The sequence below is a fragment of the Aspergillus terreus genome, genomic scaffold (genome assembly GCF_000149615.1).
Source record: "Aspergillus terreus NIH2624 scaffold_15 genomic scaffold, whole genome shotgun sequence".
NCBI classification, from domain to species: Eukaryota; Fungi; Ascomycota; class Eurotiomycetes; order Eurotiales; family Aspergillaceae; genus Aspergillus; species Aspergillus terreus.
In genome coordinates this window covers 1,226-13,902 of record NT_165938.1, presented here as the reverse complement: position 1 = coordinate 13,902, position 12,677 = coordinate 1,226, and the positions used below count along the sequence as shown (strand labels likewise).

Here is a 12,677-nt window from a genome sequence, read left to right as displayed (position 1 = left end):
GCGCATTGACGATGGCACTCTCGAGGTCGCCTGAGTCGGGTCTCCCATCAAGTGCACTCGTGTCCACTTCTGCCGGAGGCAATAAGACTGTTAGCGTGTGTATGGTTTGGATATAAAATAATCGAGGATGAAAACGACTTGTGGCGGGTCGGTGGTGAAGTAAAAGCGAAAACGAACGGACGGAATGAGTCTGGTGATTCTAAAGTCGACCGCTTTTCCTTCACCGCCCACACCACCTACATACAGGCGTCGCGAAGTCACCGTCACTGCCCATACATCCTCCGGCCGCGCAGAGGGGTAGCTGCGCGCACTTTACCCGCCGCTAGCCCCCTGCGGCAAGGTCCCGTATTGAGTATCCTTCAAACCGCCCTCGTCTCGCTCCCATCACTTCCCATACCGTGTCCTGACCGGATCCTGCCTCGTACTACCCATCGCTGGCCCCATACTGCCCGTCACTTCCCATCGGGAGAACTGACGGGTGTTTACCTTCTACCATCACTTCCTGGTTTTCGTATTTACCATCCTGTCACGGGATACAACAGGGACCAGTCTGGTCGCTGGATAGTCCTACCTAACTATTACTGCCATCAGCACACTCTACACGCTGCCTATAACAAGTAATACACCGGTTCATATATAATTGATTTTCTGGGACGGTCGATGGCCTTCCCTTTCCGTTTTAGTGCTCACCCTTTCGCCGCTTTTTGCTCACTGAGTAGGTCTGAGCACGCCCTGAGCACGTCCTGAGCAGCCTGAGGCTATCACTGAGCACGGGGTGAGCAGGAGACTGAATGCCCTAAGCGAGTAATCTCAATAAACTGCACCCCGACTAATAACCCTCTCTCTTGCCCGCCTCTCTATTTACAGTCCACTCTTGCCCGCTACGCTTACTTAAAGCCCAGCGTTTCTATGAGGGCTCTTTCCCTAATCAGTCCTGAGATCACTACCTGCAAACAGTGCAAAATAGTGTTTGTTTAACGTGTCATTTGCCCCGCGTTGGACAGGCAGGGCCTTTCCATCTACCGTCCAGAGCTCTGTTTTGTCGCCCATGACAGTAATGGACAAGGCATACCTTCCGCAATGGGGCCAGTTACCCGTCGAGCAGTACTTGATCGTGAGTGTTTTGCGCTACTGTTGATTCCCCTGCGTGGCTAATATCTATAAAGAAACACTGGGATCACTCCTCATCTGAGCCTACTGAAGACCAGCGCCTCCGACTGATCCATCAGTTCTTGGATCTAGATGAGATTCCGAAGGAACTGGACCCTAATTGTCATGCCTCGGACACTTACGAAACACTGTCACCTACGGCCTATGAAATTGATACTATCCTTCGCCCCTGGCGCTCTGATAACCTACGGAAGATAGCGTGGAGGATTTGGGGGTGTGATAACAATCAGTTGATTTTATTACGCACCTACTATAATGCCGATGACAACGACAAAATCACGGAATTAGTAGGGTCCGATGAACTCCACGAGGAGAATGTAGCCTGGTGGGCACTTCTTGATAATCCCGAACTCTTTAATTTCGGTGATCAGTGGTGGCGAGTCTTCGATATCTTGCCAGAGTTAGCCGGCCCTTTAAATGATAATAGCCGCCTGCCGAATCCAGAAAATATCTCACGGGACAGACAGTATTTTAAGAATATCATACTACCGACCCTCAAACAAAGCGACGAATGGAGGGCGAATCGTGACAATTATATTGAAAGACAGAGCGATTTCCTTCGGCGAACAGCTTCAAAGGGCTATCTTGCTATTGCAGATCAGGAAGCCTTTAAAACGGACATGCTACGGTTAATCTATCTCGATGGGAAGAGAAATATTGTCCAAGAGACCCGGATGGCATTTAATGAGCAAACATTTGCTGATGTTGCTGTTGAATGGGATCAGTTGTCGCTTCCTATGCAATTATGGGAGGACGGAAAGACTGGTGAGAAGTATCGAGTGAATGGGGAGCTGGGAAGGGAGTTATATCAGCTAGATGAGGCTGATCTGGAATAAGCATGGCCATGTCGAATCTTGTGGAATCGTGGCACATGATATCGTGCGTTTGCTCGTTGGGCTTCATGTATTTAGGTGCTGCCTCTTCAACAGAGGGACTCTTCATCTTCAAGCATCTTCATCATCTTTATCGTCAATTCAATCGTTTATCGTCATTCCAACTGCTTAAACATGTGAGCGTTACTAGCGCCAATATGATAGCAGGTTAGAATCAACGGACAAATTCTCCCGGACCCCGGCTAGGATGCGTATTGACCGGTCATAAAACATCTGGTAAAGTCGCCGCATTATGGCCTCATGCCCGTTGGATGATGCCTCTTCAAACACACTGCCGAGGTGTCCACCCTGAACGTTGATATCGGCACCTCGATCCAGTAGATCTGCACTGCCTTTTCATGCCTCTCGGCTGCTGCAGCTTGAAGTGCACTGTGGAGCCCTTCACTATGAGCATCGATATCCGCGCCTCGGTCTAGTAGAAGATGCACAATCTTCTCATGTCCTTGAGATGCTGCGACATGTAGCGCAGTGCCAATCTCCTCGTTATTGATATTAACGTCGGCGCCCCAGTCTAGTAGAATCTGCATAATCTTCTCATGCTTTAAATGCTGCAGCTTGGAGTGCAGTGACACAATTCCCATTGAGATTGACACCGGCGCCCCGATTTAGCAGAACCTGCACGATATTCTCATGACCTCCAAACACCGCGAGTTGGAGTGCACTACTAGACTCCCAATTGGCATCGATATCTGCCCCCCAATCTAGCACGATCTTTAACGTGTCTTCAAACCCTTTAGATGATGCGCACATCAGTGCGGTAAGGCCGTCTTTTCCCGGGGCATTGACATCGGCGCCACGGTCCAACAGCATCCGGACGATGGCATTTTGTCTTTTGTTCACCGCGTGAGTATGTGGCGGATAGAGGGGATCGCCTTTGATACTGAGATCTGCGGCTTGCATATTGAGATCCGCACCGTGATCAAGTAGCATCTGCACAATAGTTCCATGGCCATTCGATGATGCAAAACAAAGTGCAGTACTGTCATACTCCCCTTTCCGAGCATTTACACTGGCGCCTCGATCTAGCAGTACCTGCACAACCTTCTGATGCCCTCTTTGGGCAGCGGTGTGCAGTGGATTCCAGAGTTCCCCTTCCTGGGCATCGATATCAGCACCGTGGTCGAGCAGTGACCGTACAATATTGGCATTCCCGCTCCACGACGCGGATTGGGAGTGCACTGCCTTTATCCAAGTCCGAGGCATTGGCGTCTGCACCTCGATCTAAGAGCATTTGTATGATCTCTTCGTAGCCTCGATACGACGCAGCTTGAATGGGAGGACTGTCATAATATTGCAACTCTTGGTATTTCTCATTTTAATGATACTAGGAGGAGGTGATTGCTCTAACGATCCTCGCCTCGAGGTCTTCGCCCAAGTAATGTCAGCTACCTTGCTCTCTTTTTTGCTTATTCTCAAAGTGAGGCGATATCTGGCATTCTCATCGCACTTGCATGTACATACTATATCCATGTATGCAATATCCTACCCCACACCGAGTTGGGCGGATAGGTTCGCACCGGCGTGCTGGCGGGCCGTCATATGTATGAGATGCATACTCGTCTGGCACCACGACAAAAGATAGAGACGCCAGGCGGCACGTTCTGATTGGGGTTTAAAGGAATGTAAGCTACGTTGTGCCAATAGGATCCGTTGTCTGCCCCTAGTGCGGGCTGCTGCATCCGCGACTCGAGAATCATAGAACGAGGCTCGCAGGAAGAACAGGGCCACGTTGCAAGCCTCATGCAAGGCCTGTGAGGTGTTAAGTCTGACTGGAGTCCCAGGAAATCGTTGACTTCGGTACCAAAGAATATCCCAGGCGAAGATGACTCGGGTTGCAGCTTGGGACGCTCTCGTTTTCTACCTATTTCTGTTCTGTAACTTAGAAAGATAGCACTTTAAATTAAAGGAAGATTCTAAAGATAGACAGTCGATTTAGAAAGACATTATAGTTCTATGCTAGGTAAAATGCTTAAAGGAGAGCTATGCTTTTATATCTTCTTCCGGACTACCCTTAAAACTTATCGCTATTGCCTTTAAATTTTATTTTGCTTAACTCTACCGCTAAAGGATAAATTAGATTCTATTGTTATTTACTTTCGTTATATCGACCGGGTATTTAAGAGGCGTAGGCAATTTTTTAGAAATATTGTTAAATATAGTTGTTAAATTATCTAGATAAAATAGATGGGGTAAGCGGCTCTGTGAGTATATATAATCGCTCATGAGTAAAAGGCTCATGTTTTAGTAAGTAGTGAGCTGTGATGCAGACCTCTGAGCGCCCTTACTAAAGCGGCAGTGTCCTAAAGAGGAAGTTTACGATTATCCTAGAAAATCTATTACGTATAGGTACATATATATCACAACAGGCCATCCCAAACGGACGGTGTTAAGTGCTACATTACGTGTTCCAGGTTGGCTGCACGGGATTCTAATGAATTCAACGTCACCCAGACGCTGAAAATCTTATGATCTAAAACATTGAAGGTGCCAAGTATGCAGTCCCTCGCTGACGCGTCTGCTATTGCATTCTTATTCCTCATGAAGCTCCGGTACGGATTTGGCATTCCTGACCTCTGTGGGCTGCTATCGGCGCTTGTTCCTCAACCTGGAAATAAGTTTGTTGAAGAAAGCATGCTTGCACCTCCTCCTGAGGGTACGTGCTTTTGTTCTCAGCTCAATATTCCTGGTGGTGATAATTTGACTGTGGGGATATAGATGAGTGGCGCTCGGCCAAGTCGTTGAATCCTGGGAAAATGCAAACTTCCACATCATCGACGAAGGTGATGCTCTTCCCAGGGCCTCACCCACAGGCTCACACCAAGCATATGTGGATGGAGAGACACAAGCCCCACGGAAGGAGACCTGTATCGACGTCAAAGGTTGCGATTTGGGGTTCCTGGTCCCAGAACCAGACGGGCTGGTCGTGCTTGATAGCGTTTTCGAACATCGAGGCAGCTACTGTATACTCGGATAGACTTTCAAGCGTGCTCTCTGGCAGCAACGCTCAGATGGTCGACAAACTGACCAAGCACTGGGTCCGGGCGTGTTACTACATCTGCCGCTTGGGGCTCAACGATGCGTCGCTGCGCTTGGTAGACATCTCGGAAGCCATTGATAATCTGGTACGTATATGAAGGTCACCTCCCTCGTCTGCTGTCAGCCGTACGCGCTGCCATGCTCACAACAATAACAGCGGTACCTAAACGCAGCAACGCCCAAGCCTGGGGGCGCCCTTGCGTGCTTGATGTATATGAACCAACTTGAGTACCAGAAGCGACTGGTGGACTTCCTCTCAGCCAGTCTCGGCAAGTTCCCAACGAACTGGGACATCGTCCAGAAGCCTGGGTGGACCAAGGACATGGCAAAGAAGTGTCGTCTGTTGAGCTCAAATATCGACAAGGTCTACGAGGAGGCTAGTAAGCTGCGAAACTTGGTATGAAACCAGGCTCTTTTATCACGGGTTTGCTCATAAGCCTAACGAACCTCATTGCAGGTTATTGAACACTATGGGCTTGCCCAGTCGCGCAATCTCGGGTTCCTCACCATCCTGGCTTCATTCTTCGTCCCCATCACAGCCGTTTCTGTAAGCCCTGGCCCGTAACCCTTATGCTCTTTCCCATGGCTCTTCGCGAAACTGCAGCGCTAACCACTCACAGGGTTTCTTTGGCATGAATACCACCGAGATTAACGGCGGAACCTGGCCCACCAAGTACTTCGGCATTGTTGCCGGGTCACTAACTTTCGTATCTGTGCTTTTACCTCTCGTGGTCCTCTCACTCATCGATGCTGTGCTGCGCTTCTTGTCGCAGGACATCCTGCGCCACTTCTTCGCTAGCGTTATCCTGCTCGTCGCTCTCGCCGCCAACATCCACCTCGTCATCCTCTATAATGCGGACTGGAGCCTGGGCATCCAGATATGGTTCGCCGTCGGCAGGCTGGTGATGCCGGTGATCACAGTTGCCCAGTACGTGACCATCGACCTCACGTTGCCCATCATCCGGGCGATACAAGTCCACCGCCGCCGCGACCAGGATCTAGGGTCGACCGCGTTCAGTGTCGCAGAGGCAATGAAAGAAGCTCCTCTGGAGCGGAAGTGGCGTCTAGCCGTGTTCACAGTGCTGACAGTGGTCTATTTCATTGGGTATTTCGTAAATGCGCATACTTCTATTGTCGCAATGGGACTGTACTATGTCTACGTTGGAGTGGCGTGGTACTGGCATAGAAGGCGCAGCAAGCGGTCCATGGAGTGATGAGTCCTTTCAAAGCGGATTCGACACAGTAATAAGGGAGTTCTTGTGAAGGAGTAACCCCACTATCCAAATCTACTTTCCCGTACACCCACCGATAATCATGGCGTGTAACATGGCGTTGGGTGTTATATGCAGGTAATCGACCCTTGACAGATATTTGCCGGCCGCTCGCACGGTTATGGGGTCCATTTTCTTGCTTAGAGTCAGTGTTTTTCATCAGTGGTGAGCTGGCTCGCAATCTCGGCGCGTCTCATTTGCCTGCGCACACTTGGGGAAGGTTGATCTGGATCAACTCCGTCAACTTTTCTGATGATTTTTTTTTTTTGATATGATAAGAGTCCTGTGCATGCCGTCGGTTACTGCATTCCATGTGACCTATTTCTCCAATGCTGGGGAGCATTGATGAATGTGGGTAGATACAGGAGCCCAGGTAATGGGACAGGTCAGAAAGAAGAAGTGTCATTCAGTCAGGAAAGCTCAGCTTAATGAAGTGGGCATCTATTCTATTATGTTACTATACCCTTAGCCATGTAGGCTACAAGTATGAATACCACGAAATAGAGAGAAGAGACTTGATTGTATAACTATGGGCAAGACCTGAATAGGCTCCAACAGGTTAATAGAATCTTGATTGATTGATTGATTGGTCGAATCATATGAACAGGTGTCGAGTCGAGTCTCGAACAGAAAGGTCCAATGCTCACTGATACATTATGCACCATTAAACACTTATAAAGAGCGTTAATGTAGTCGAAGGATTGTTTGAAATTATTAGGCCCTATTCATGCTATATTCGGGCCTCAGGATGGGCTATTTCCGGTCCCTTTGCCTGAAGTAAATACATTGTGGGCCGTCTGTATCCCTCCTACTAATAACTTGGAAGCAATTACTGGGCTTTGCACACGCCCTGGTTTGCCTTCTCGTCTTGCTAAATTTCACATTCACGTCAGTCTTCTGGCAGCGCTTTGTTCTCGGTGGGTTGACATACCAAGCAGTATCCAGTGGCGCACACACCCATGCTTCCATCCTTCATGCAGGGCTGACCCTCAGGGATCTGAAGGAGTTTGTGAGCAACTACGTGGACAGTCTGTCAGAAGATGGCTTTACCTTCTTCTGGGCGTCCTGAGCCGGGAGAGCCAGAGCGGCACCAACGAGAGCGAGAGTGGTAAGGAAGGTCAGCTTCATGATTGCGGGTTGTGAGATGTATCGTAGCGAGCGACGATGAGAAGATGAAGTAAAAGAGGATATTTGGTAAAGAATGTCGGAAGATATGAAACTTGTTGATGGATGCCTCGCTGAGACCGGGCCTGGATGGCCAATTTATACCTTCCCCTCTGCGATGATCTACTATAGAATGGCATGTTTTGATTCTATGCTTGCGTCGTTATCCACCACCCCGTGGGTATATTACGTGTGTCTTCGTATTTTGATATCCAAGCCCATAACCAGAATCAGTATCCAGAGTGTGAGGCATGGATTGCTAATGAGGAGTTCATAGAGGCCGCCCACATCCGAGCATCGGGATCACAGGACATTTCTGGTTCTTCCGAACGATCCGGAGTATTCGCGTTGGAGCGATCGATACCCCAAAGAGCAAGTATAGTTACGCAATCCGGACTTCCGGACAGAACGTGGAGCCGTTTGATCGGCGTCTAATGGGGTCGGTGGGCCACTATTCGCACCTTATTGCCCACGATCCGGCTAGCGATGGCCTAACGCGACGTCTTGGCCGAAGTCACCGTCGACGATCCCCCTGAAATATCGACTGGCTCGTTCCTCGGTTGTCGGGTCAGCAGGGGCAGGGCTGAATGCTCCTCTCAAGCCCAGGGGTCAGTCCGAGGCGATTGATTGTTACACTCCGCATGCATTACCTGCATGAATGCTGAATACTACTATACTATAGGAAAACAAGCCGTAATTCCTCGCTTCGCTCGGCGGCTTGTGTTTGTAGGCCGATTAGTCATGCAATGGGGGCCTAGGGGGTAGCTCGATTGATTGATTGATTGATGGAGTTCATATACCCGAAATAGCTGGCCTAACGCCTGCTGTGCGAGTGTGCCCTACTTGCCCAAAATAAGGCTATCTAAACATATATAAAAGAGATATCGTAGCCATAGTATGGCGGTTACGTCCCCTAGACCTCGCTGCTATGCCTGCCTGCCGGCCGGCTCTCCACTAGCTAGCGCATTGAAAAGCCTTGCCGTCGCTACACGGCTGTACATCGAAAATCTATAAAAAGTTCATCCTTCTACCTGCTCTACTTAAATATCTCTTTTTCCTTATCTGATACCTGACTCCGAGCGCCTACCTAGGCCTCTGCATTGTTCTTTCTGTCTGCATCTGCATGTCAATGTCTAATCTTTAGAGGGGCCGTCCGCCGCGCTGCGTGTTTCGCCATGGAAATATATCGTAGCCGTCTGCCTGCGACTCGGCCAACTGTCTGACCAGTTGGTGTGCCTGTTTACCCAGCGTCTTCACCCGCTGTCATCCTCTATATCTGCCTGTTTTGGGACCTCCCGGAACTGCTGAAGGAGGCCTGTAGCCAGCACGAAATTGGCGACGAGCCGCACTACCTTCGGCTCAGAGACCAGCTGGTCGTAGTCGTACTGGTTAAAATTGCGCGGCAGGCCCTTTACCCTTTTAATCTTCCGCCACATCTCTAGGCGGAGCGCACTAAACTTGGGACAGTTAAGACGTGCTTCGGTGTCTGCGATCCCTCCTCGCAGGAACACCGGTCTGATTCTACCTGCTTAATCTTAAAGAGGTAGTGGTTGAGCCCGATTCGCATTGTCCGCATCTGAACTAGGGCTGAGCTCTGCAGCTTCGTGAGATTCTGGTAGAGCCGTAGGGACTGCCAGCCTGATCCTGGAAGGAGCCGCTTAGTCGGCCGTGCAGTGTTGGCTACCGACAGAAGCCGCCACTGTCGCAGCCACTTATCCATAATCCTCTGGCGCGTGGCTGACTTGGCCGCCGACGCCAATAAGTAGTCGGCGCCGCTCTGCGCTGGGTCAAGGCCGCGGAGCGCGGCCTGCCTGGCCAACTGGTCGGCGACCTCGTTGCCTGGGACCCTCGCATGGGCCGGGATCCCACCGAACCTCGACCGTAGGGTTCGCCAGTTGGCTGAGTCGTTCGAGCCCCTCCAGGGCATGTATGAGATAAACTTGGCCAGAGGTCCGCCCCCCGCCTCGAAGGGCGGAGATAGCGGCCTGGCTGTCTGTAAAGAAGATAATCCGCGTGTGGTAGGGTCGTCGCACGGGGCGCGCGAGCTGTGCGCCCTCGGCGAGGCCGCGCAGCTCGGCCGCGTACACAGTTTGCTTGGTCTCTACCCCCAAATACGCAGAGCGCTGGAGGTAGTCGTTTAGATCGGTGGTCATGATACTGGGGCGTTTCGGGATGACGGCGGCCCCGCCCACGTGGCCCTAGAACCCGCTGCCATCCGTATACACCCGTAGTATTGCTCGGTGGCGGACCATCTCCTGATGGCTCTGAAGCGCCTGCTCCCGGTCTTCCACGACCGTGTTCGGCCGCGGCTGCCAGGGATCCCGTATAAAGGAGACCCGGGGCTCCCACGAGTGGTGGCCCAGTCGCCCCATCGTCGCGGCGAACGCCTCCATAAAGGTGCGCTCTGCGAACGCCTTCCGGCGCCGCGGGCTGGCGCCGACGACCGTTCTCGGTCGCCCGATACGCGGTCCCGTCGCAATCCGAATCCCTGCTTCCTCCGCCCGCTGCTCGAGCAGGAGCGGGATCGGTGTGAGAAAGAGTTCTATGTTTAGCGCCTCCGCAGCGACTACGCGGAACGAGCCGCTGATTAGAATCGCTGCACGCTTCTGAATGTTGGTAAAGCGCATGACTGCGCGCTGGCGCGCCTGCTTGGCCGCCGCCAAGGCCGTGAGCCGCCATGGATTGTACCACATCGAGGAGCAGTACAGCATGGTAGGCACGACCATGGCTTGATAAACGCGGCGGAGGTCTTCCAGAGACGTGCCCCACGTGGATCCCGCGATCCCCCGTAGCGCCTCTAGGCAGGCCTCTGCCCGATGAAGCATCTTAGTGCAATGCACGGTGAAGTCGAGCCTTGAATCCAGCCAGGCCCCGAGATAGCGAGCCGCCGAGCTCGGCTGGACCGTAATATCCTCCTCGTCGAGGTATAGCGCGTTCTCGCACAGCTGAGACTCCCCGCCAACTGGCCGGGGAAAGTGGACGAGCTCGTACTTCGCTGGCGCGAAGACCGATCCGTGTTGGCTCGCCCACTGCCGCGCATGTGGGTAGACTGCCTGCAGGGCCCGTGTGGCGGACCGGATACTGAAGGCCTCGGCGAGCAGAGCCACGTCATCGACGTAGCCATACGCCTCCGTGACCGTCAGTCCTTGGGTCGGGGAATTGCAGATACTAATCAGATCCGCGTTGTACAAAAGGTAGAGAATCAGCGAAAGCGGAAACCCCTGGGGGATCCCTGTAGTCGTTGGGAAGAGCTCGGTGACGTGTTCGGGCATGCGGATCCGCGTATAGCGATTCGAGAGGAAGCTCGCAATCCAGGGCACGAAGTGGCCTAGTTTGCGCTTCCGAAGATTGTGAAGGAGCCGGCGGTGCGATACATTGTCGTACGCACCAGAGACGTCTAGCAGAAGAAGCGAGACGGATCGTCCCTTCCGCCACGCCTTCGTAATGCGGTCCACGACGATCTGCAGGACATGCTCGCAGGAGATACCTTTCCGGCCGCCGAGGTGGTTCTTCGGGAGCAGCCGGAACCGCTCTACTGCGTAGCTGAGCCGCTGAGCCACGACTGACTCTAGCGCCTTTCCTATAGTGTTCAGGAGCGCCACCGGCCGGAAGGCCTTTGGCTCGGTATATTTAGATTTGCCCGGCTTGCGGAGGACCGTCGTGACCGATACCTGAAAGTGCCGTGGGTTGTAGCCTGCGTGGAGGCAAGCGTTGAAAAGATTAGTGAGATATATATCGATGACTGGCAGGACCCAGTGGAGCACCCGATTCGGAATCCCGTCGTCCCCGGGTGCTTTATCCGCTGGAGCCCGCTTAATCGCGTGTCGGACCTCTTCCACCGTCACCGGCGGAAACGGGAGCCCCTCCGGATACAAGAATGTCTCGATATCGGAGAGGTCCGCCGGTGGTGGGCGTGGAAAGAAGGTCTCGCGAAAGGCGGCCGCCTTCGCCTTCGGTGTACGCATAGACTGGCCCTGGGATTCTAGGGTAGGGGTTGTGGCGGGGCCGGTAGATCGGTTCCTGGCCCATTTCGAGAGCTTCCAGAGGCCGCGGTCGTCCTCGGTCATCTCCTGCACGCGCTGGCGGTGACCATTCCGCAGAATCTTTCGGACGAGGCGCGTCTTGTGGTTGCGGGCGTCCTTATATGCCCGGTCAATGAGGTCTTCCCAGGGCATGCCGCAGTCGCCTAGTCTCCTTAATGGCTTCCAGGCATTCCGGAGTCAGATCCGGGTTCGACCATTCGCTGGGACGGGCCCAGGGGACCGTCTAGTCGATAGCTGCGTGGAGTGTGTCGATCAGGTGGTTGGTAGCGCGGTCAATCTGCTTCGGAGTCGGTATTCGAGGCCGTGTCGCGCGGCGAGAGGATGGTGATGTCGTTCGGACGGTCGAATTAGAGTTGGGCGATAAGATAAGATGTGGTGGGTCCAGGCGTTCCCGGACCAATGAGATCAGTTGTTCGATGTCTGCCTTCTTCCAGTTCCGCCGCCGGACCACCTCTGCAGGGGTCGTAGCGACGTCGAGGCGCGTACGGAGTGGGTAATGGTCGGAGTCGCTGTCGAGGTCGTCGGCGCGCTCCCAGAGGACCAGGCGGTCCTGCAGGGAGGCCGAAACCCAGGTTAGATCGATCGTTGATTGATGCGCGCCACGGGACCACGTCGCAGTCCCTATTTCGGTCAGAACTTCGAGTCGATGGCGGTCTATCAGACTCAGGAGGCCTTCCGCCTCTATCTTCGCGTGGGAGACGTCCGAGCCGCCCTAGGCGGGGTGGTGGAGGTTGAAGTCGCCGCTCACGATGTGTTCGGTCGTGGCGGTGTGGGTGCGGGCTAGCTCCGCGTCGGGCTGGCTGAGGGTGGTCTTCGCGAGATCGTTATAGATGTTATGTACGATTAGAAAGCGCTGCTGAGCGCCTCGCTGATAGGTAAATCGGATCTAGTGGTAGTCGAGGTCGACGGGGTGGTGTTCCCACGAGCCGGGGTGAATCTCCTTAAGAATAAAGAGATATACCCGCGCCCGCTCCCCGTCTAGCCCCTCCGGGCGGAGGTGGTGGTGTGTCGCTTTTAATGGGTGGTGGGTGGTGTCAGGGAATGGGTTCCGCTATGGTTCTTGAATGGCGATAATCGGCACCTTCCGCGCTTCGCGCAGG

General features: G+C 53.0%; 4 protein-coding genes across 4 annotated transcripts; 2 read left to right on the top strand and 2 right to left on the bottom strand.

The window, feature by feature from the left end:
* Nucleotides 1-1,057: 1,057 nt before the first annotated feature.
* On the top strand, nt 1,058-2,006 carry ATEG_09489 (uncharacterized protein; the record flags this gene model as incomplete). Its single annotated transcript, XM_001218110.1, has 2 exons — nt 1,058-1,114; nt 1,167-2,006. 2 exons carry the CDS (start codon nt 1,058-1,060, stop codon nt 2,004-2,006), a joined length of 897 nt encoding a protein of 298 aa, XP_001218111.1.
* Nucleotides 2,007-2,597: 591 nt separating this feature from the next.
* Nucleotides 2,598-3,533, bottom strand: ATEG_09488 (ankyrin repeat domain-containing protein; the record flags this gene model as incomplete). The annotated part of the gene is made up of 2 exons (XM_001218109.1): nt 2,598-3,284; nt 3,525-3,533. The coding sequence occupies 2 exons, from the start codon at nt 3,531-3,533 to the stop codon at nt 2,598-2,600; spliced, it is 696 nt and encodes a 231-aa protein (XP_001218110.1).
* A 1,068-nt stretch (nt 3,534-4,601) lies between these two features.
* Nucleotides 4,602-6,313, top strand: ATEG_09487 (uncharacterized protein; the record flags this gene model as incomplete). Its single annotated transcript, XM_001218108.1, has 5 exons — nt 4,602-4,716; nt 4,779-5,185; nt 5,257-5,496; nt 5,557-5,646; nt 5,720-6,313. 5 exons carry the CDS (start codon nt 4,602-4,604, stop codon nt 6,311-6,313), a joined length of 1,446 nt encoding a protein of 481 aa, XP_001218109.1.
* Nucleotides 6,314-8,972: 2,659 nt separating this feature from the next.
* ATEG_09486 (uncharacterized protein) lies at nt 8,973-11,709 on the bottom strand (the record flags this gene model as incomplete). Its single annotated transcript, XM_001218107.1, has 3 exons — nt 8,973-9,527; nt 9,568-9,657; nt 9,784-11,709. The coding sequence occupies 3 exons, from the start codon at nt 11,707-11,709 to the stop codon at nt 8,973-8,975; spliced, it is 2,571 nt and encodes an 856-aa protein (XP_001218108.1).
* Between the last annotated feature and the right edge of the window lie 968 nt (nt 11,710-12,677).